Source organism: Nicotiana tomentosiformis, chromosome 3 (assembly GCF_000390325.3).
Source record: "Nicotiana tomentosiformis chromosome 3, ASM39032v3, whole genome shotgun sequence".
In the NCBI taxonomy this organism is placed as follows: domain Eukaryota; kingdom Viridiplantae; phylum Streptophyta; class Magnoliopsida; order Solanales; family Solanaceae; genus Nicotiana; species Nicotiana tomentosiformis.
The window spans coordinates 95,897,582-95,921,508 of NC_090814.1; the positions used below are offsets into that span (position 1 = coordinate 95,897,582).

At 36.7% G+C, this 23,927-nt stretch overlaps 3 protein-coding genes across 4 annotated transcripts; all 3 read left to right on the forward strand.

Annotated features, from left to right (window-relative positions):
- Positions 1 to 12,300: 12,300 nt before the first annotated feature.
- On the forward strand, positions 12,301 to 13,061 carry LOC138908191 (uncharacterized). Its single transcript, XM_070198838.1, has 2 exons — positions 12,301 to 12,709; positions 12,751 to 13,061. Exons 1-2 carry the CDS (start codon positions 12,301 to 12,303, stop codon positions 13,059 to 13,061), a joined length of 720 nt encoding a protein of 239 aa, XP_070054939.1.
- Positions 13,062 to 13,204: 143 nt separating this feature from the next.
- On the forward strand, positions 13,205 to 13,582 carry LOC138908193 (uncharacterized). Its single transcript, XM_070198839.1, has one exon. The coding sequence runs from the start codon at positions 13,205 to 13,207 to the stop codon at positions 13,580 to 13,582; it is 378 nt and encodes a 125-aa protein (XP_070054940.1).
- Positions 13,583 to 18,715: 5,133 nt separating this feature from the next.
- On the forward strand, positions 18,716 to 23,626 carry LOC104104428 (autophagy-related protein 13a). Of its 2 annotated transcripts, none has more exons than XM_009612513.4 (4): positions 18,716 to 18,876; positions 19,474 to 20,961; positions 21,106 to 21,284; positions 23,001 to 23,626. In XM_009612513.4, the coding sequence occupies exons 2-4, from the start codon at positions 19,627 to 19,629 to the stop codon at positions 23,311 to 23,313; spliced, it is 1,827 nt and encodes a 608-aa protein (XP_009610808.1). In that variant the 5' UTR covers positions 18,716 to 18,876; positions 19,474 to 19,626; the 3' UTR covers positions 23,314 to 23,626. The 2 variants fall into 2 exon arrangements, with proteins under 2 accessions (XP_009610808.1, XP_009610809.1); XM_009612514.4 differs by lacking the exon at positions 18,716 to 18,876 and adding an exon at positions 18,893 to 19,403.
- Positions 23,627 to 23,927: the final 301 nt, after the last annotated feature.

A 23,927-nucleotide genomic window follows, 5' to 3' on the forward strand; every position in this document is an offset into this window, starting at 1 on the left:
TTGCATATGGAAAACCTTAATAAAATATTTTGAAAACCACCTCGTTCGGATCATTTAAGAGTCCGAGAAATGAGCTTACCATGATTTTTGGCCTCCCACCGACCCTTTAACAAATCACGCCATGAGCGCTCGGCGTATGTGGAGGTCGAAACAATGGCTCGTACCCAGTTCCTGAGATCGGGAATTGCTCCGGACATCCAGGGAACCGCTACATAAAAAAAAAGGAGTGTCGATGTTGATAATCCAGAGACCAACCAACATTGACCTCGAATCAACTCGAGGGCTCGAGCCAGGATCGGGCTCGAACCAAGATCACGAGTTCGAGCCGAAATCGAGCTCAAACCAAATCGAGGGTTCTAAGCAAGATCGAGCTCGCAGACAAAAGCCGTTACAATCCCACTAGAGAGAATCTTGGCAGAAACTATGGGAAAGTTGACTTATCATGGGTCTCCCACTGAATGTTTATTTTATTATGCTTAGAGCCAAATCTCTCTACTATAAAAGGGCTTGGGTACTATTTCTGTAGGACAGGTCCTAGAGAGGCTTGCATTGTAATAAAAGTGCTATATTCTTCTACAGGAAAGAGTTATTTCTTTCAGATTTCTTATATTGATTCTATTTGTTCAATCCTAAGATTTATTTTTACGGACAACCTTATATATTTCGCATTCTCTACAATCTATGTTTATATTTCTATTGATCCATACATTTTGTGTTAAGTTACACCACATATCCTCGGAACTGCATATAAATTCAACTCTATCAATTTTTCGGGTAAACAACAGGTATTAGTTATGCAGATATTAGTTATGAAGGAATAAGTAATGCATGGATTAGTTATGCAAATATTAGTTATACATGGATTAATTACGCAAAGATTATTTTTTTGAATATTTGGTTTATTGTATTAGAAATTGATATACATTATATAAATTTTAAAGTAAAATATTTATTTACTGATTTTGTCTCTAATGATTGAAAAGAGGAAGAGCCTAACAGTGAGGCATCAGTATCTCCATGCTTGTTCGCCAAAGGGTTTGATACAAATCAATTTATAGAAAAAAGCCTTTATGTATAAAATGATAAGGGTAAATTTGTTATTTCAATATTTTTTCATGTATTACTAATACATGTATTAGTTATTTCATATTCTACCCCGCATAAAATAATACACATATTGACTCATAACTTATACATGTATTATTTATGTAGAATTGTAAAATGACAACCAAATATGGTATTAGTTATGCTGAATTTTGTAAAAATTACTAATGGCTACCAAACATTGCATAAGATATGTTGCCCCCAATACATGGATAACTTTTCTCCTAACCAGCTACGAAACGACCACTAAAGGTGACATATAAATGAGTATAGTGTTTGGATTCAACTCCCCTCTATTTCTTATTGTCTCCATTTTTCCAAGTTCCTACTTGGATGGATGACACGTGCCCTTTTTTTTATATTAATGGTTTAGATTTAATTTGTAAAAGATGAGTCTTAATCATGGTTAGAATAATATAGTCTATTTCCATTTGCTTCCAATAATTTTGAAAATCTCACAATTCTAGCAAAACAAAAAGGGCTTTAACTATATTTTCAGAATGTATCAGTGATCAATTTATTCTCAGCTGCCATTTTTCCGTTCGTTACTAAGTTTTTCTCTTTTTTATTTTTATTTTATATTACAACTTGCTTTTTTCAAATAGTCAAGAATTTTTTTAAGAAAAATTTCTTCAAAGAAAAGTAAATCCCCATTCGACTTTCAGTCATGATAGAAGTATATCTCAGTGTTGCAACAGACATATACATGAAAAACAAGACGCAAACGTACATGTAATAAATAAATAAATATAAAATTATTTGTTGATAAATGTACAACTTGTTAATATCTTCTTTTATCCTTTTTAATTCATTGATTTTTGAAGTGACCGGTGAAGGGCTGGCAATGAAAACAGGGAAGAAGCTAGCTGAAAATTTTAAAAATTTATTTTGAGAAATTGATTGCCTTAAAATTGGAACGCTATGGTATATAATTCCTCAGAATTATTGAATTACTGATGTAAGTGATCTTAAAATGCTCTTTATCTCATTCTTAAACTGATATTACATACGAGTCTTTGCAAGAACCCGACATGAATAGTCAATTTATTTTTAGCAATTAATTTATTTTCAGCAACAACGAAACTTCATTGTCTAAATTTTTATTCATTGTTGTTTCCTTTTCTAGTGGTCAATTTTGGGGTGTTTCCTTTTTGGTTGAATTTTGCTTTAACAATGATCTCTCAAAAACGTATTATCCATGGTAAGAATCTGTATAATTGTATGTGCTGCATGATTTTTGGTGCTATTTTTGGAGTAATTTTGGGTACCATTGATATAGTTTGTAGGAGAAAATATAAAAAAAATTGAAAAATATATATTTAATATTATCTATTATTCCAATCATGGTTAAGACTCTTCTTTTGTAAATTAAATCTAAACCATTAATATAAAAAACGAATATGTGTCATCCATCCAAGTAGGAACTTGGAAAAATGGAGATAATAGGAAATGGAGAGGAGTTGAATACATAGTGTTTGACCAAAATTTAGATTTAGGTTTAAACAATTAAATTTTTTTAACAAGATTGAGTTAATCTTAGCCAACGATAATATCCACTAGATTATTTAACTAGTGCCGTAACAAAATATTACAAGATCTACGGTAACAGACTATATAATAGTGGATTACACTTAATGGTATAAATACGAAGTACATAGCATTAAATAACAATAAATGGTGTATAATAGCATTTAGGTAAATAAATGTAACAGATATGACCGAAAAAGGGGATGAAATCGTGTAATGTTGCTTATGACAATGATGAATGATTGATGAGCCTTTGAATATTCGAATCTTCCTTGGATCGTGGGGGTAAGACTAGACATGGATCTCAAAAAAGAAGTGTCTTTTGTATGTACATAGTAAAGCAAAAATCTCTAGAGAATGTCAAAGTGTTCTTTTACAAATGAATGTTCAATTCCCTTTTATATATGTGTCTCTTTCTATTTATAAGGGGATATGTGCCGCAAAACCCTAATAATACAGATTCAGAGGATATTCATTGGAATATTCTCTTAAAAGTCTTATCCCTAAAAATAACCGTTATTGCTCTGTTGGATGAGAGTGTTCGTCCTTGACCTCGGTCTCTATTGACTCCTCGACCTCGCCTTCGTTATTTGTTAAACTCATGCCAATGGTGCGTGGTGACCTTTGGCTCTAATCTATAGGGTAATTTTGGCCCATACATACAGTGTTCTTCCTAGGTAGAGTTAATACAAGAAAAAAGTCAACATTTCGTCATTAATCAATGTCTTGTATGCGTAATATATGTAGAGTGGGTGTTCTATTCAGCAATACATGATATCTTTACATTACTTCTTGAAAGATTTCTCATATAATCAACCTTTGTTTTTTAATTTTACTCTTAGCAACTCCGATGTTCGAAGCAAGATGTTGATACTTCATTGAGGATCAGCCTAATGGTTCTTTTTATGAGGTACAAACATGCAAATTGTCTTGAAAGCGGAAGAACTGCTGAAACTGCGTGAACCCTCACAAAGGTTTATCTATACTATATTAAAAGTACGAAGGTCCTTAGCGAAATGTTGTTCGTCATTTTACCCTTCAAAAATAAATTTTATATTTGACAATAATGTAGTTTAAGTTAATTTCCTAATATTTAGGAATTCAAAATCAACTAAAATTTTGATTATTAAATATTCCTTATTTGAACTTTGAATAAACTCCTAATAGGAGTATCAAATCTCCAAAGTAAAAGCTTCAATTCATCTTGATTTCAATTTAAGTAATTTGAAAATTTTCTATTATAATCTTTATTTTTGGAATATCTCCATCAATTATATCCCTATATTGAGTAAATTATTTTAGTATCACTATTGATTTCTTGAGGTTTGAATTTGTGCTTTTTTGTGTATTAGTTGGCTTTGAGATTTTTCTACTTTTTCCAAATATTCATTTCTTGAAACATTTTCCAAGATTTCACATAAAATATGATCCTTTTCTGAAATCAATCACTTTGTTTTCCACTATTGTTTTGTAACGATTTGACCGGTCATTTTGAGCTCTAGTGTATCGTTTAATGGTTTGAGGCCTTGGGTAGCTTCACTTTAGGTATTATGACTTGTACGTGTGGTCGGAGTTGAATTTCGGGAAGTTCGGAGTTGATTTGGAAAGAAAGTTTTAATTTCGGAAGCTTTAAGTTGGAAGAATCGACTAAGATTTGATTTTTGAGTAAACGACTTCAAAATCGGGATTTGAAGGTTCCAATAGGTTTATGTGATGATTTTGGACTTAGACGTAGGTTCGGGTTGAGTATCGGATCACCCGAGAGCATTTCAGCGCTTATTGTGGAAAGTTGGCATTTGGTTCCAGCTTTAGAATTTGCTAAGTTTGGTTTGAGGTGGACTTTGGTGTTATCGATGTCCATTTGGGATTTCAAGCATTGGAATAGATTCGTATTGTGATTTATGACTTGTGTACATAGTTTGGAGTTATTCTGGAATGTTTTGATATGAATCGGACACGTTCGTCGAAGTTTAAAAGTTTAAAAAAAGATTTTGATCGTCAATTCGTAGTTTCGATGTTGTTTGGCATAATTTGAGGCCTCGGCTAAGTTTGTATCGTATTTTCGGATGTGTTGGTACTTTTGGGCGGGGTCCCAGGGGCCCCGGGTGCGGATCGGATCGAAAACGGATCGAGTTTGGGCTTGGGAGAAGTGCTGAGGCAGCTGGGATCTGGTGCAATCGCACCTGCATGGAAAAATCCGCTGGTGCGAGCCTGCGGAAGCGACGTCGTGGTCGCAGAAGTGGCATTTGGACTGCGTTGGGACGACCGCAGATGTGAGGTTATTTCCGCATCTGCGAGCCCGCAGATACGACAAATGTTCCGCAGAAGCGGAAGTGACCAACTAGGCGAAGGGCCGCAGGTGCGGAATTTGGGCGCGCAGATGCGCATCCGCAGAAGGGGGTAAGAGATTTCTTCACATTGTGAGTTAAATACATGATTTATATATGGATTTAAGCATGAGAATTTATAGAAATTTGGAATTTTGGTGAAAAACCTAGAAATTGGTATTTTTGGATTTTGACCACGATTTTAGAAATGGAATTAGGAATAAATTATATATTTGAATTCGTGGCATTATGGGTAAAGTTTATCTTCGAACATGTCATGAACCCAAATTCACTGGTCGTGATGGCACCTAACCCAACCCGCTAGGTAAGCCAACTAATAACCATCTAATTTCAATAATATTAATAAGACAATTGAACAAAAGAAATTATCTGAATCTTAAACATTTTCCCTAAGAACTGGTAGTACAAATCATGAGCTTCTAAGAATAGAGTTTACAAAATGGAAATGAAATAAATACATAGTTTGTTTGAATAGTACTTAAACAAAGTTTTACAGATCTAAAGCTACCACGAACAAGAGGCAGCAATAGCCGGGACGCAGGTACATCTTCAATCCAGCTCCCATCGAACACAGCAACATCAGCAGCTAACATCTGCACGCAAGGTGCAGAAGTGTAGTATAAGTACAACCGACCTCATGTACTCAATAAGTAACAAACCTAACCTTAGGTTGAAAGTAGTGACGAGCTTGTACCAAAATCAGAGTCCAACTCCCATAAGAAACAACAATCCATCAACATAAAGCAAGTAATAAAAGGAGTAACCCAGATATAAAATGCTCAGTTGAATCATGATTTCAAAACAAAATGTTCTGCTTTTCAAGTACATCAATGAAAACCCAAATCGTTCACCGAAGTTGCCAGAAATATGAATAAGTTTGTTAACAATAATTTTCCCCAAAATCCTTTCAATAATAAATAAGATGTTTCATTTTCTTTTCAGATATCCAGTGTAAAACAAATGCATCACTGTGCCCATCTGTCAACATGCGTGAGAAATCATGAATGATGTGATACCGTACAACATGAGGAAAATACATCTCTATGCATGTATATCATGTGTGCATGTATGTCATGTGTGCATATCAATACAATGTATCTCAGAGATGTACTCATGTACTCACACTCTCAGAGTACTCAATCTCAATGTCTCGCATTTTCTCTCACTATGCTCAGCACACTCAATCACTCAACGCTATACAATACCTGCTGCGGCGTACAACCCGATCCCTGTTTATAGTCGACTGCGCTCACTGGGGGTGTGCAGACTCCGGAAGGGCTCCTACAGCCCAAGCGCTATAATCCGCACGGACAACTCATGTGCTGCACGGACAACTCACGTGCCATAATATCAATACCTGGATCCGCACGGACAACTCACGTGCTATAATAAGCCACTCTGGCCTGCTGCGGCTTGCAACCCGATCTCATAATAATAAAGTATATAAAGCCAATATGGCATGCTGCGGCGTGCAACCCGATCACATAATTATCCTCACAATCAGGCCCTCGGCCTCACTCAGTCATCAATCTCTCCAGCCTCTTTCTCATGGGCTCACAATATCATGAAAAAAGCCCAAGATGATGATATAATGTATCAATAAATAACAACAGAGACTGAGATATGATATGCAATGAAATAAATATGACTGAGTATAAATTTTCAATTTAAAACAAATAATTCACAGCAATATGATATCTATGGGTCCCAATAATACAGGTACATAGCCTCAACATGATTTTTAATATGATTCTCAGCTAAATTCTTTAACATATAAAATTGCATAGAAAATGCCAAGATTATGGCTACAAAATTCGATGGAACCAATTACGTCACAATTTCTATGGTGCACGCCCACACGCCCGTCACCTAGCATATGTATCACTTCCTAACAATTCATATAATACATATATTCAGGGTTCATACCCTCAGCTCCAAGATTAGAAGAGTTACTTACCTCGAACAAGACGAATCCAATGTCGAGCAAGCTAAACAATGCTCTAGAAATCCCATTCTGCACGTATCAACTCCTGAACGGCTCGAATCTAGCCACAATAAATTTGATTCAGTCCACCCAAATTATAGGAATTTATTCCATATCAAAATACTAATTGTTTCCGCAAAATTCGAAATTACACTCAAAAATTGCTTGTGGGGCCCACGTCTCGAAACCCGACAAAAGTTACAAAATTTGAAATCCCATTCCACCATGAGTCTACCCATACTAATTTTATCAAAATTCGACCTCAACTCGACCTCCAAATCTTCAAATGTTATTTTCAAATCCCCGATTTACACCTCAAAAATATGTAATCTAGTCTGATTATTCGATGATAATTCAATATTATGGAGTATAAATAATCACAAAGAACTTACCTCAAGTTTTCCCGTGAAAACCTTGCTCAACAATCGCCCAACCCGAGCTTGAAATGCCCAAAAATGGCAAAAGCTCGGAACCACTCTGTTTTTATACTGCCTAGGGGTTTTCGCACCTGCAGCAACTTGGCCGTTTCTGCGCCAACCACATGTGCGGAAAAATCCCCCGCATCCTTCTGCATCTGTGCTCACGCAGGTGCAAAATTTTTCTCGCACCTGCGACCACTGTCTCACAGCCCTCTGCCCGCATCTGCGCTTGCCAGGCTCGCTTCTGCGAGCTCTCACCTGCGATGGAATTTTCTGCAAGTGAGATTACATGAGATGGAAGAACCTTCAGCTTTTACTTCGAAGTCCGAAATTGATCCATTAACCATCCGAAACTCACCCGAGGCCCAAATATGAATAAGTTTATATGAATACCCAAATCGTTCACCGAAGTTGCCAGAAATATGAATAAGTTTAAAAACAATAATTTTTCCCAAAATCCTTTCAATAATAAATAAGATATTTCACTTTCTTTCCAGATATCCAGTGTAAAACAAATGCATCACTATTCCCATCTGTCAACATGCGTGAGAAATCATGAATGATGTGATACCGTACAACATGAGGGAAATACATCTCTATGCATGTATGTCATGTGTGCATATCAATACAATGTATCTCAGAGATGTACTCATGTACTCACACTCTCAGAGTACTCAATCTCACTGTCTCGCATTTTCTCTCACTATGCTCAGCACACTCAACCACTCAGCGCTATACAATACCTGCTGCGGCGTACAACCCGATCCATGTTTATAGTCGACTGCGCTCATTGGGGGTGTGCAGACTCCGGAGGGGCTCCTACAACCTAAGCGCTATAATTTGCACAGACAACTCATGTGCCATAATATCAATACCTGGATCCGCACGAACAACTCGCGTGCTATAATAAGCCAATCTGGCATGTTGTGGCATGCAGCTCGATCCCATAATAATAAAGTATATAAAGCCAATATGGCCTGCTGCGATGTGAATCCCGATCCTATAATTATCCTCACAATCAGGCCCTCGGCCTCACTCAGTCATCAATCTCTCCAGTCTCTTTCTCATGGGCTCACAGTGTCATGAAAATAACCCAAAATGATGATATGATGTATCAATAAATAACAACATAGACTGAGATATGATATGCAATGAAATGAATATGACTGAGTATAAATTTTCAATATAAAACAAATAATTCACAGCAATATGACATCTGTGGGTCCCAATAATACTGGCACATAGCCTCAACATAATTTTTAATATGATTCTCAGCTAAATTTCTTCAACACATAAAATTGCATAGAAAATGCCAAGATTATGACTACAAAATTTTACAAAACCAATTACGTCACAATTTCTATGGTGCACGCCCACACGCCCGTCACCTTCCAACAATTCACATAATACATATATTCAGGGTTCATACCCTCAGCTCCAAGATTAGAAGAGTTACTTACCTCGAACAAGATGAATCCAATGCCGAGCAATCTAATCAATGCTCCAGAAATCCCATTCTGCTTGTATCAACTCCTGAACGGCTCGAATCTAGCCACAATAAATTTGATCTAGTCCACCCAAATTACAAAAATTTATTCCATATCAAAATATTAATTTTTTCCACAAAATCCGAAATTACAATCAAAAATTGCTTTTGGAGCCCACGTCTCGAAACCCGACAAAAGTTACAAAATTCGAAAGCCCATTCCACCATGAGTCAACCCATACTAATTTTACCAAAATCCGACTTCAACTCGACCTCCAAATCTTTAAATATTATTTTCAAATCCCCGATTTACACCTCAAAAACATGTAATCTAGTCGGATTATTCGATGATAATTCAATATTAAGGAGTAGAAATGATCACAAGAGACTTACCTCAAGTTTTTTCGTGAAAAACCTTGCTCAAAAATCGCCCAACCCGAGCTTGAAATGCCCAAAAATGAAAAAAGCTCGGAACCCCTTTGTTTTTGTTCTGCCCAAGGGTTTTCGCACCTGTGGCAACTTGGCCGCTTTTGTGCCAACCGCATGTGTGGAAAAAGCCCCTACATCTGCGCCTTTGCTCGTATCTGTGCGCCTATGTGCGCTTCTGAGCAAGTCGCTTCTGCACGCATCCTTCCGCATCTATGCTCACGCAGGTGCGGAATTTTTCTCGCACCTATGACCACTGTCTCACAACCCTCTGCCCGCATCTGCGCTTGCCAAGCTCGCTTCTGCGAGCTCACACCTGTGATGGAATTTTCGGCAAGTGCGATTGCATCAGATGGTAGAACCTTCAGCTTTTGCTCCGAAGTTTGAAATTGATCCGTTAACCATCCGAAACTCACCCGAGGCCCTCGGGATCTCAACCAAATATACCACCAAGTCCTACAATATCATACGAACTTAGTCGAACCTTCAAATCACCTTAACAATGCTAAAACCATGAATCATACCCCAATTCAAGCCTAATGAACTTTGAAATTTCAAGTTTCTACAAACGACGCCGGAACATATCAAATCACGTCCCATTGACCTCAAATTTTGCACACAAGTAATAAATGACATAATAGAGGTATTCAAATTTTCAGAATCGGATTCCGACCCCGATATCAAAAAGTCAACTCCCCGATCAAACTTCTCAAAAATTCAACTTTCGCCATTTTAAGCCTAATTCCACTACGGACCTCCAAATAATTTTCCGGACACACTTCTAACTCCAAAATCACCATACGGAGCTATTGAAATCATCACAATTCAATTCCAAGGTCGTTTACACATAAGTGAATATCCGGTCAACTTTTCCAACTTAAAGTTTTTAATTATGAGACTAAGTATTTTATTTTACTCCGAAATCTTTTCGGACCCGAACCAACTAACCCGATAAGTCATAAATCAACTGTAAGGCATATATTGAGCAGCAAATGGGGGAACGGGGCTGTAATACTCAAAACGACCATTTGGGTCGTTATAAAATATTTTTGGAATCGGGCACGTGGGTCCGGGGGTTAACTTTATTGACTTTTAGAGCGGAGTTAGGAATTGTTAGGAATTGATTAATTATAAGCATTGGAGTATATTTTGATTGATTTGCACATTGTTTGGCTAGTTTCGGATCGTTTGGCTTGAATTGAAGAGTTAGAGAGGCGTTGGAGCCGGTTTTGGAACTTCAGAGTGAGGTAAGTCTCCTGTCTAACCTTGTGAGGAGGAAACTACCCCTAGGTGATAATGATTATTATGTGTAACTAGTTATGGGTGCTACGTACGCACGAGGTGATGAGAGTCTGTACATTGCTAAATCATGTTTATGTCCGGATAGACTTAGGACCTTATCATGTAATATTTGAATTGTTTGGACTCATGTACTGTATAGTAAGCATGTGTCTCGTGATTCGGTAGCTTCTTTCCTTTCTTGTGGAGAGGGACGAACGCCTCGGCAGTATAATAGATGCATCTATGATTCGTGCCGCTCGACCCTCGGCAGTGTATATATTATTCTGGATCGGGTCGAACGACATCGGCAGAATAGTGTGTTATATCGCTAGTAGTTCGAATATTCACGAGATAAACCTTCCACTGATGCCCAACATTTTTATGGTATTCCTTATTCATTTGAACTTGACACTTGGCATTTTTTGAGCTATTAAGGTATAATACAAGATCGGGAAATTTATACTTTAAAAAATATATTTAGAAGATTATAAAATTTACAGATTTACCCCACTATCATTGTGCACTTCATATCTATTATGAATTATTATATTATTTTATTAGACCTATAGTAAGTGTCGATGTCGACCCATCATCACTACTTCTACAGGGTTAGGCTAGATACTTACTGGGTGCGCGTTGATTTACGTACTCATATAGCACTTCTGCACTAAATGTGTAGGATCTGACATGTTCATTTGGCGCATCTGTTGAGGAGACTTTATGTGAGCTACAATCCAGGCTATGCATCACAGTCCACTAAGTCTCCATCGTATTATTTATTTTATCCTGTCTTATTTACATTCTGGACAGATGTTGTATTATTATTGTACTACTTAGAAAATGCTCATGCACTTGTGATACCGGGTTTTGGGGGTTCCTACTGGTTGTTCATTATTGTAGTTCGTGTAAATATTATCATTTACTCTGTAAATTCAATTTCATACTATTTAATTAATAAAAATTATGATTTCAAAATACTAAAATGAGTAATTAAGTTGATCAATCACCGCTGGCTTGCTTGACGGCAGCGTTAGGCACCATCACGATCTTTAGTGGATTTTGGGTCGTGACATTTTCCTTCTAAATTTAAAGTTGCAATCTTTTTAGTGAATTGTTATTTGGGTTTTTCTTCGCATACCTCTGTTCTTCCTCCCCTTTTTTCCCCTTTGGTTCCCCCCCTTCTATTTTTGCAGGTATTCATTATTGGATCAAAGCATGCGGTGGACGTCAAAATTGGTTAGAGGCAGCGAAAAATTGAATAAGATTACTACGGCAGCGCGACCTTGACATTTACGATGATTCACCCAGGTTTCGCACTAATCGGGAGTTGGTACCTCCTGTTCTTTGTTTAATATCTCTGTCTTCCCTTGTTAGTATCTAATTAGTTTACGTTAGTTTAAGCCTAATTCTTGATTGAATATAATTATTTAGTGCATCTCTTGGATATTTTTATTGCTAGTAACTGTTTAGGGATTTAAAGACTGTAATTTTATTTCTTAGTAGATGTTCTGTTAGCCTTCTTTTAGATATCTATTGTTATCACTAGTTTAATTCTTGCTTGTCTGTTTGTCTTATCTGTACGCATTTCTAGTGGTTAGAGTAGTAAGTGTTAGACCTGCCTCCTTTATTTTAATCCTTTGTCTGTTTTAGCGACAATTCTCGCGTAATTTTCAGTATATTATAGTGGTTGGGGTGAGTGATGGTGGAATAAGTTCATGTCCTCGGATGGGGTGGGGAGGGGGGGACAAAGGGGGCAAGGGAGTCTCTAGGCTAAGAGTGGGGTCCTGGAATATAGGAAATTTGACAGGGAAGTCTATAGAGTTAGCGAAGATCCTCCAGAAGAGGAAGATCAACATAGCTTGTGTCCAGGAGACTAGATGTGTGGGTTTGAAGGCTCGAGATACTGATGGGTTTAAATTGTGGGTCTCAGGACGCGAGAGGGATAAGAATGGGGTAGGTATCTTAGTTGACAGGGATCTTACGGAGCTAGTGATAGAAGTTAGGAGGGTGAACGACATGCTGATGGCTATTAAGCTGGTTGTGGGAGGGTCTACTTTAAATATGATTAGTGCTACGCGCATTAAGTGGGTTTGGGCGAGGAAATTAAGAGGCGTTTCTGGGAAGAATTTGACAGGTTGGTACATGGCATTCCTCTCACCGAGAAGTTATTCATAGGAGGGGATTTCAATGGTCACATTAGGGCGACATCTGGGGGGTATGACGGCGTACATAGCGGCTTTGGCTTTGGAGTTAGGAAAGGAGGAGGTACTTCGTTGTTGGACTATGCTAAAGCCTTTGATTTGGTGATTGCCAACTCGTGTTTACAAAAAAGGGAGAAGCACTTGGTTACATTCCGGAGTTTGTTGTCCAAGACTCAAATTGATTATCTACTCCTCCAGAAGTGCAATAGGAGTCTGTGCATGGATTACAAGGTTATACCAAGCGAGAATATCATGACTCAGTATAGATTATTAGTGATGGACTAAGAGATCGTGAGGAAGAGGATGAAGAGGGTCGTGTATGGTCAACCCAGGATCAGGTGGGGTGCTTTGACTAGTGATAAAGCACATGAGTTAGGGGGAAGTTGTTGGCTGTGGGAGCATGGAAGAGCAATAGGGACGCGGGCTGTATGTGGACCACGACAGCGAAGTGTATTAGAGTAGTTGCGAGAGAAGTGTTAGGGGTCTCGAAGGGTTTCTTTGGCGGCCACAAAGGTGACTGGTGGTGGAGTGAGGAGGTACAAGATAAAGTGGAAGCCAAGCAAGAGGCGTACTTGACGCTTATAGAGAGCATGGATGAGGAGGCGAAGAGGATGAACATGGAGGGGTATAGGAAGGCTAAGAAAGAGGCGAAGTTAGCGGTTATTGCGGCTAAGACTGTGGCATTTGGGCATTTGTATGAAGAACTTAGGGTCCTGGAACATAGGAACTTTGATAGGGAAGTCTATAGAGTTATCAAAGATCCTCTAGAAGAGGAAGATCAACATAGCTTGTGTCCAGGAGACTAGATGGGTGGGTTCGAAGGCTCGAGATGCTGATGGGTTTAAATTATAGGTCTCAGGACACATATGAAACTATACAGGCTAGCCAAGGTGAGAGAGAGGAAGGCCCGTGATCTGGATCAAGTTAAGTGTACCAAAGATGAGGAAGGTAGAGTTTTGATAGAAGGGGCTTAGATTAGACGAAGATGACTAACATATTTCCATCAACTCCTGAACGAAGAGGGTGATAGGGACATTTTGTTGGGCGACTGGGAGCACTCCGAGATGTGCCAGGATTTTGGGTATAAGAGTAAAGTAGGTCGAGGGGGCTATGCGTAAGATGCACAAGGGTAAAGCTACCAGGCCATATGAAATACCTGTGGAATTTTGGAAGAATGCGGGTAAGGCAAGTTTGGAGTGGCTCACTAGGCTGTTCAACGTCATTTTTAGGACGAAAAAGATGTCTAATGAATGGAGGTGGAGTACGATGTTTCCTCTATATAAAAATAAGGGCGATATCCAAAGTTGCAATAATTATAGGGGGATTAAACTGTTAAGCCATACTATGAAAGTTTGGGAGAGGGTGGTTGAAGTGAGGGTGAGGACCAGTGTGTCCATTTGTGAGAACCAGTTCGGTTTCATGCCGGGGCGTTCTACTATGGAAGCCATTCACATTATGAGAAGATCGGTGGAGCGGTATAGGGAGATGAAGAAGGAATTGCACATGGTATTCATTAACCTAGAGAAAGCTTATGACAAAGTCCCGAGAGAGGTGCTATGGTGATGCTTGGAGGCTAAAGGGGTCCCATTAGCCTACATTAGGGTGATTAAGGACATTTATGATGAAGCTAAGACTCGGGTTAGTGCAGCGGAAGAAGACTCGGAACACTTTTCGGTTATTATGGGGTTGCATCAGGGATAAGCTCTTAGTCTATTCTTATTTTCCTTGGTGATGGACGCATTGACAAGACATATTCAAGGTGAGGTGCCATGGTGTATGTTATTTGCTAATGACATAGTTTTAATTGACGAGACGCGGGGTGGTATTAACGAGAGACTGGAGGTTTGGAGGTAGATCCTAAAGTCTAAGGGTTTCAAGTTGAGCAGGACCAAGACAGAATACTAGGAGTGTAAGTTCAGCAATGGTACCCATGAAGGGGATATAGAGGTGAGGCTTGATACGCAAGTCATCCCTAAGAGAGGTAGTTTTAAGTATCTTGGATCTATAATACAAGGTAACAGGGAGATTGATGAAGATGTCACGCATCGTATCGGAGAAGGATGAATGAAGTAGAGGCTCGCTTTCGGTGTCTTGTATGATAAGAATATGCCACTGAGACTTAAAGGTAAGTTCTACAAGGTTGTAGTTAGACCGATAATATTGTATGGAGCAGAGTATTGGCCGGTCAAGAACTCTCATAACCAAAAGCTAAAAGTAGATGAGATGAGGATGTTGAGGTGGATGAGTGGGCATACCCGGTTGGATAAGATTAGGAATGAAGTTATTCGGAAAAATGTTGGAGAGGCCCATGTGGAGGATAAGATGTAGGAGGCGAGGTTGAGATGGTTCGAGTATGTTAAGAGGAGAAGTATAGAAGCCCCAATTAAAAGGTGCAAGCGGTTAGCCTCAGTGGGTAGCAGAGGGGTAGAGGTAGGCCTAAGAAGTCTTGGGAGAGGTTATTAGGCGGGACATGGCGCAACTAGAGCTGACTGAGGACATAGCCCTAGACAGGAGGGTGTGGAGGTCAAAGATTAGGGTAGAAGGTTCGTAGGTAGTCGAGCATTTTTCTTTGTCTTACTCAGTTCGCTAGCATTAGTGTTAGTATGATATCTTTTATCCATAGATGGCTATTACTACATAGAGTTTGACTGTATTCTTAGATTCAATCTTATTTCATCTTGTTGTTATTCCTACTTGTTGCAATTACCTTTTCTTTTTCAGTCGTAGCCGATGGTCTATATGAAACAACCTCTCTGTCCTTCCAGAGGTAGGGGTAAGGCTGCGTATATCTTATCCTCCCCGAACCCCACTTGTGGAAAACTACTGAGTTTGTTGTTGTTGTTGTTGTTGTTGACTAAAAAAATCTAAACCAAATTTATAGGCACATTAGTAAGAAAATATCTTTAAGTAAGTTTACAAAAGATATGCCTATATTTGAAAATAATATAGTTTGTAGTTCTCCATGAACTTTAGAACCTAGTCCAATGAGGACCTCCTTTTGTAATGACACTTAATATTATGTAATATTTCCTGTTTTCCAAAAAGAAGAAAATAATACTTTAATAGTTTGTAGTAATAACAAATACTACAATATACTTTAAGTTTTTTACGTGTTGTAATATATACTTGTATTAAATCAAAAGCTCAATTAGAATACTGGATAAATGAAGGGTATATAAGATACTCTAATTTATATATTGAAATTAATAGCAAAAATTTGTAATGTAATTAATAAGAAATTTAAGTTAGTTTTAAGGAAATCTTCCAACATATTTCTATATAAATTTTCCTTATTTGAACAAGGCAAGAAGTCCTAATATTTAATATTTTAAAATTAATTAATATAATTATAATACCTTATATATTATTCTTTAGGATATTGATACAATTTTATCCAGTGTAAAATTTATTTTTAAAGAGTAACAATTAAAATTTTGTAATTTTTTTTAATGAAACTTCAACACTAAATATATTTGATCAATTTTTATATCTTTTAAACATATATTTTACCTTGAACAAAATTATTATTTTATTATTTTTTAATATTTTAGGACTTTAAAATCAACTAAAATTTTTGCTTATTAAATCTTTCTTTATTTGTAAGAAACACTAATATTTACTCTTTCTCGCCTAACTTATTGGCGGTGTTTAATTGAGCACAAAGTTTAAGAAAGAAAAAAGATTTTTAATAAGACGTTTATGCAACTATAAGTTATCTTCTTAAGAGTAAATTAGAAAAATTAAAATTAAATTATTTTTAAATAAGGAAGTATGACATTCATTATGGTGGGACATATTAGAAAGGGAAGTATGACACGTAAATTGAGATAGAGAGAGTAGGATTTTAAAATCTAAGTATTTTTCTTAATTATATAAAATCATTCATTAAATGAATTATGTGACATAACTATAATTCCTTCCGAAAATATAGTAAGCCAAAGTAAATAGATGTTTTATCGAAAAATCATTACAAATATATGGGCTCAACTTGCTCTTAATTATCTTCGAATACAACTAAAGAGTGCAGTAATTTATTGTAAAAATAGCACGGGCTAGTCAGTTTTTGGACTGATAATTAAAAAATAGCCAGCATTTGCAAAGTCATTGAAAAATAGCCACTATTTGCTGCAACACGAAAAGTTCCAACATAATATACTGGAGATTGATGCACCCGTGTATGAACTTTCAGCATATTATACTGGAACTCAAGCACATGAAGAGTTTCAGCATAATATACTGGAGATTGGAGCACATGTGTATGAACTTCCTGTATATTATGCTGGACCAGTATATTATGCTAGAACTCCAATATATTGTGATGAAAATTCACATGTAAAAAATTCGAACTCTAGTATATTATGTTGGAATATTTTCCGGATTTTGAACAGTGTTTTCATTCAGATTTATCTTTACATGAAAAGTGACTAAATTTTGATTACTTTTGAAACTGTGACTATTTTTCAATTACCACTTGTAAATCAGACTATTTTAAAGATAATTAATAAATATGAGTTTCTAGTTTCATGACAAAGAAAATATTTGTACTAGAGAGACACACAAGATTTTTATCCATTTAACTGATCAACATTCTTCACTTTCACAAACTTACACATTTTTTTTCATTTTTATTTTATAATTCAAGTATATATTTTTAACATTTATGTATTATTTTAGAAAATCTTAGTGCTCATTAATATTGGGATACGCGCACAGCGCGTGTACCCTAAGACTAGTGTACAAAAAATGGGGAAACCTTTATAGGTTGTATCTGAAGATATGAAAAAGCTTATCAAATATTATCATTTATCACAAGTAAAAATTATTTACATTCCCAAATTTGCTTTTAAAATCAAACTCATCCTCCAACTGTGAGCAATAGTCATTCTCATCCTCATATTAAAGTTGACTTTTTAAAATACATGTTTTACCCTCTATAACTTTTGTCTTCTTTTTTTATATTTTTTGTTTTAACCTATGTTACGGACTTACCTATAGTTAAAAAAAATATTATTTTTGAAACAAAAAAGAGTGAAAGATAATAATTAAGCATGTAAGTTAACGATATTCAATAATGAGAAAATGAGAAAAATAAACAGAATTACAATAAATAATTTTTCCATATCAATAATTTTATTAATAGTATCAAAACTCAATCTATTTACAAAATTGAGAATAAAAGAAAGTCACAACTTTATAAATTATGCAATACATGTAATAAAAAAGGGTAAAAATAGAGATAGATTTTATAAAAAAAGTTCTAAAAGTTATTTATTTATACTTTACATGAATTTTATTTTATAATTTAGAAAAAATTCTATTAATATAATTACAACTCAAGATTCTATATACACAATGGAGAACAAGAGAAAAAATAAAACTTAAATTCTCCCTCTCTCTCACACACATATATACATTATATACTTAATATATGTATATTAAATAATAATCATAAAAAATAGCGATGAATTTTGTAATAAATTTATAATATGATTATTCTATTTATATTATCAATAAACTTAAATGAAGATATAATATCATTTAAATTATCGATAAAGCGCATACAAAAATATCAAGAATAAAATAGACATTACATAGGATAGGAGGATGAGAATGACTATTGTTCAAAGTTAGAGGATTAGTTTGATTTTCAAAGCAACCTCTAATGCTCAATTTTTAACCTTTTAAATTGAAGCCATCCGGTCAAAACAATTTAAATCCTACATGTTCATAATTTTAATTTAGCAAATTATAATAAAGTATTTACATTTTTCTACAATTTTTACTTGTATATAGCAAGAACACTTTCTTGCAGCTGATCAGTGATTAATTGTATACAAATAGTTTACACAATCACCATATAAAATTAAAATTTCAAAAACTTGATCAGAAAATAACTTTCTATGATAATGCAAAAAAGAAAGAGAAAAAACTAAACTTGAATATAGTACTGATATGTACAGTCACTTTTTCTCTCTCTAAAGCCGTCCAGTCTCGGCGCTCTACGCAATCTCTCTCTCTCTCTCTCTCCTCCGCTTGCTTCAAAGTCTGAGTTTTCCTCTCTTCGTTGCTAATCCCTATATTTTGAATTTTGATCTTTCAAGTAAGTTTAATCTTTGGGTTTATTATCTCCAACTTCATTTGTTCTTCTATCTACGCAATTCTCATTTGTCAATTTCCTACCCAATTCAGTTCAATCGCTTATTTATTCCTATTAGCAGTCCTTTGAATTTTAGTCTTACTATTTATCAATCATTTTCTTTCTTTTTTTACTTATGTTAATGCCTGTGTTAAGATCTGCACCTAAACTGTTATTCTGCTGTTAGTCTATATTATCTATTTAATACTCGTTCAGGTCCTTGATTTTTCATTTTCTTTTATTCTTTTCTGTTGTGATCCAAGGGCACAAGTAGTTGTCTTCTTGGATATGGATTTTTTCTGTTAAAGTCTTTGTCTTATTGTTACGCTCCTGCATATTATGTCCTATGGTAATGAAGCTGTAGAATAACTTATGATGTACATTTCCTTTTACGGTGATGTCCGAGGCTGCTTGTGCTCATCTCAACTATTCCACCAGCACAGATACTGGATAATTCTGTACAAAGAAATCACCTAGTGTTTTAGGCATAGGTATTTGCATAACTTGCCGTATTTCCATCTTTATTGGGTATGTTGTTTGAAAATTGTACATGTATGCCAGGTTTATATGCACCCATATAGTGCCGCAAGCGGAAGAGCTTATCTTTAGCAGATGATTGCTCTCGTTTATGCATTCTAAAGAGTTTTCATGTGCCGTCTGAAGTTGCCTATGGTTGAGAGAAGATATAGCTGATATTTGTTTGGGGTGCATAAAATGGATTTTCAGAATAATCCACAGGGTGAATATGGAAGGTTTGAACAGATACTTGCTCAATTTCTTCTTAAAACCTTGCATATTGTTTTGGACTGTAGAGTTCCTTCGATCCGACCTTATGGTCGTAGTGGAGAGGTGAAAAAGAGTGACAAGTGGTTCAATTTGGTGTTGGGAGATCGCCCTGCTGTTCTTGAAAGTTTAAATTTTTGGCACAGAAATTTGATGGAACCAATGATAATAGACATAATACTTGTTCAAGAGAAACCTAGTTCTTTGTCAGAGCATAGTTCAGGTACAGCATTCGCAGGGGCGTATACAGAAACCATCATAGAGAGGTGGGTTGTACAATATGAGTATCTGAGGACAATGGTTCCTCAAGTTGGTGAATCTTCTTACAAGAAAACATACAAGAAATCAATTATACTGCTCCGCTCCCTATATTCAATGATGAGGCTCCTTCCTGCATTCAAGGCCTTCAGGAAACTTTCATCAACTCAGAGTTGTGACTTTGATATCATTTACAAGGTCTCTTCATTTAGTGCTCCATTCTCCAGGGCAGAGGAGGAGTTGATGAAGCATTATACTTTTACTCCAGTTGATGCCCAGCAGGGCCGTTTTTCTATATCTGTGTCATATCGTGAAAATCTGTCAGACTTTAACCTGGAGATTGCAGCATCCTTTCCGCCTGAGATCATCGCAGATTATGTAGGCAGTCCTCTTACTGACCCAATGAGATCATTTCCTTCTTCTTCATCTGATAAGGATGTCCGCCCTACATCATTTCCGTCGAGAGGGGCACAGTCATCTTCTTCATCACCTTTCCAGCGGCCGCACAGTTGGACAAGTGGTTTCCTCATGTCACCTTCTTTACCTCGGACCCAGCCATATGTAGGATCTCCACCTTTGTACCGCACACCACATGAGCTTTCATCTTCGCCTGGTGATGTATATGGGCAGAGGGTTTCACCGAACAACAGATTGCCTATACACCACAAAGCGACGAGCTTTGATGAGTACCAGCTTTCACCTCCATTTTCATCATCTCCATCCCCATCTCCACCCACATATATGTCAGGAGCAAATCCTGGGCAGACTCGAATGCGTTCAGGAACTGGCCCTGTCAGTATCCCTCATCCAATGATGGGTACAAGTTCCAGATACCTATCTCCTAATTTGTCTGATCCTAACAGGCATTCTCTCCCTCCAATGTCTCCCAGAAGCACAAAGCAGGATTCATCATCCAATGATTCCCCTTCTGGAATCAGGTCATTCCGGAAAATGGATCCACTAAGGACTCTAGAGTCTATTATCAGCACTATGAGTCCTGGACAAAAGGTGAGGAATTTCTAGTCTGGGGAAATAGCTGTTTTTCCTGATTTTAGGTGTGTTTTTGCACTTGGTTGTTCATACTTCTGTTCCAAACATTGTACTTACTACTTCAGCATCCTGCCAACTTTTGTTTGTAATCTTCCTTTTCAGATTTCTAGAGATGCTAGAGATGATTCAGGGCGGTTCTCGGGCTTGCTATCTTCAAGTGGTTCGCCACGTATATTTTCTAGAAGTTCTAGCAGACTGTCTTTTCAAGATGACTTGGATGTCTTTGATTTTTCCTGTCCTTTTATTGTTGATGATGTCGATACTTCCGATTCGCAAGTCAGGTAACTTTGCTGCTCTTCTTTTGTATTTTTGGAGTATTCTTCTTGGTAACTGAAAATCTTTACATTCATATTGCACAAAGTTCCTCTTGCAGCCTTGTGGAAAGTGCATCTGTGTTTTAATGATTACCTCTCCCGGAGCCAATGCATTGGCTTTGTAGCTATTGTTAACAGGTTGGACATTGTTTAGATATTGGCTGCTGGTAAGACATAAAGTTGAGCATTTGATGTAACTGAATTGGGAAAAATACGATTTATATGTTGAAGGGTCCACCTAGCTGTCATAGCTCAAGGGAGACATGTGTAGCAAAGTTTCTTGAAGAGAACCATGAGGTCTCAGGTTCAAATCCCGACAGAGGCAAAACACTCTAGGTGATTTCTTCCCGTTTGCCTAGGCCTTGGTAAAGTTGAGCATTTCTTCCAGGTACCTGTGTTGGTGGGAGGTAGCAGGTACCTGGCGAAACAGTCGAGATACGCGCAATGTGGCTTGGACACCACCATCATAACAAAAAATAAAATAATTATTGGAGTTACTTTTTGCCTTTAATTTTTTAAATGCAGGTAGATTTAGGGAAAATGTCCAAGAATCTTCTCCTCTTTACTGTATAAAGGATTTATGAATAAGCTGATGGAAAATCCAAGGTCAGAAGCTCTTCATTTGTGAGCAAGTTAAAGGAGATTCAGGTCCATCAAAATTTTGCTCAGCATCGTTGTAATAATTGTCCTCCCCAAGATGAGAAAGTGGTGCTTAGTCATCTCAAAAGAAGAAGAGATCTTGAGAATGCGCAGTTTGATTGTACCGATGAGCTCTTGGGAGTTTAATAATGCACGCATGTTCTAAAATGGGGATGGGTGCTTAATTATAGGCCGTTTAAGCATAGGCATGGAACTTCCCTAATTGATCCTAATTTATATACACAATATTCCCTGATCTTCCTAATTGACAAAATGTTCTATCTAATTAGTTTATCCTAACAGTCCCGCCAACAAGCAAGTTGGAGCAGGCATATTGTGTGAACCTAGATATTTGCTGGTTTATCCTAATAGTTGCCTTGAATATTATACCTTTTCTCTGATGAATGGCTTCCACAACTTGTGGTATTTTGATATACTGGACTTTGAGATTACACGAGTCTTTCCAATCGGTTTAACCGTCTTTATTCCAAGTTCTTAATTTTCTTTTGCGCAACTTGCTTTGCTCTTCATCATCTTTTCAATTGTTCTCTGTTTTCAATTGTTTTTTTTCTTGTTTATATGTGTTTGGTCAGAGGTTCAGATTTGGGAGTGGGTTGTCCACCAGGGAACCAAGAACCACACATTTAATACTTCATATGACGAGAAGAATACACATTTTATGCTTGTAGGAGTTAAATACAATTTAAAACTCGTAGGATTTAGAGAGTGGAAGGCCGCATATGCAAAACCAGCTCTGAGTACACATATGAAGTTTTCTGCATTAGAATTGGTTGGTGTGTGTTGGATGGAATGGAATTGACAATTCACCTTCTGGATTGGCAGGGCTTGAGATCCATTTTGAATGTGATTGGTTTTAAACACTTATTATGCGCGTTATATCTCTGGGTCCTGATATTGAATAAAAATGAACTTTTCAGTAATTGCCGACAGACAGCAGCCACTGTGTTTGTCATAGTTTTTGTGTCTTCGATGCTATCGTGCCATTAGATTTTCAACTCAACTGTTATTTAATCTGTTGTGCAGTGAGAACCTTGATGGGAGAAAAGGTTCAGAAGTCTCTTCTCAAGCATCTGCAACAACCAGAAAATCCCAAGATGCCGCTGTAGGTGCCCTTGTTCACATGCTGAGAACTGCTCCTCCTTTGCGCCAAGATTCTAGCTGCTATACCTCACATAGCGTAAAGACTGAAGTGGAGGGAGAACTTGGTACTGCATCTGGATTTTTCATCAATAGAAAGGCATCAGATGCTCTTGAGGAGCTCAAAACTTACAAAGATTTGAAAGATCTACTACTGTCCAAGAGTGCAACCCGTTCAGTCAGTGAGGGTGGAACTTAACCTGACGTATTCCACGCACAAAAGTTAGCTCACAGTGGACGAAGATAGTTGATATTTGCCCCTTGTGTTCATGAACAAACTTTTCTATGGGAAACTCCATTGTCTCAGTAGTTTGGATGGCTAACAGATTCTGTACATGAGGTGGTGATGAAATAGCAAACATAGTTGAAACAGTTGACTGATTTTGACACACATTTTAAGAACATTGATGGATGTGAAACATCAAAAAAAAAAAAAAAAAAAAAAAAGAACATTGTTGGATGTAAAAAAACAAAAAGAGAAAAAAGAGAAAAAAAAATTGGTTCTTCTAAAAGTAGTTGTTTAACAGGTTCTCCTTTATTTGTCAATTATAAGTCCACGTGTTTAAAAACATTATATTTTTCTGTGTATTATAGCTTTTTTTCAAGTCAACATACCGACTATGACTCGGTATTGACACTTAGTGGACATTTGGACATAAGAATTGTGAAATTCCGGAAAAAAGTGAAAAAAAAATTTTAAGTAAAAATGATATTTGAAAATTAAAGTTGTGTTTGAACGTAATATAATTTGGAGCTGTTTTTGAATTTTTATGAGTGATTTAGAGCGAAAATTTTGAAGGAGTTTTTCAAAAT

What these genes read in the sequence shown, in the direction of transcription:
- LOC138908191 (XM_070198838.1), top strand. Translation starts at nt 12,301, where the DNA reads ATGGGGTGGGGAGGGGGGGACAAAGGGGGCAAGGGAGTCTCTAGGCTA. An exon ending in TTCTGGGAAGAATTTGACAG is followed by an intron (nt 12,710 to 12,750) that starts GTTGGTACATGG and finishes AGTTATTCATAG; the next exon opens with GAGGGGATTTCAATGGTCAC.
- LOC104104428 (XM_009612513.4), top strand. Translation starts at nt 19,627, where the DNA reads ATGGATTTTCAGAATAATCCACAGGGTGAATATGGAAGGTTTGAACAG. An exon ending in CTATGAGTCCTGGACAAAAG is followed by an intron (nt 20,962 to 21,105) that starts GTGAGGAATTTC and finishes CTTCCTTTTCAG; the next exon opens with ATTTCTAGAGATGCTAGAGA. An exon ending in ACTTCCGATTCGCAAGTCAG is followed by an intron (nt 21,285 to 23,000) that starts GTAACTTTGCTG and finishes TCTGTTGTGCAG; the next exon opens with TGAGAACCTTGATGGGAGAA.
- LOC138908193 (XM_070198839.1), top strand. Translation starts at nt 13,205, where the DNA reads ATGTGGACCACGACAGCGAAGTGTATTAGAGTAGTTGCGAGAGAAGTG.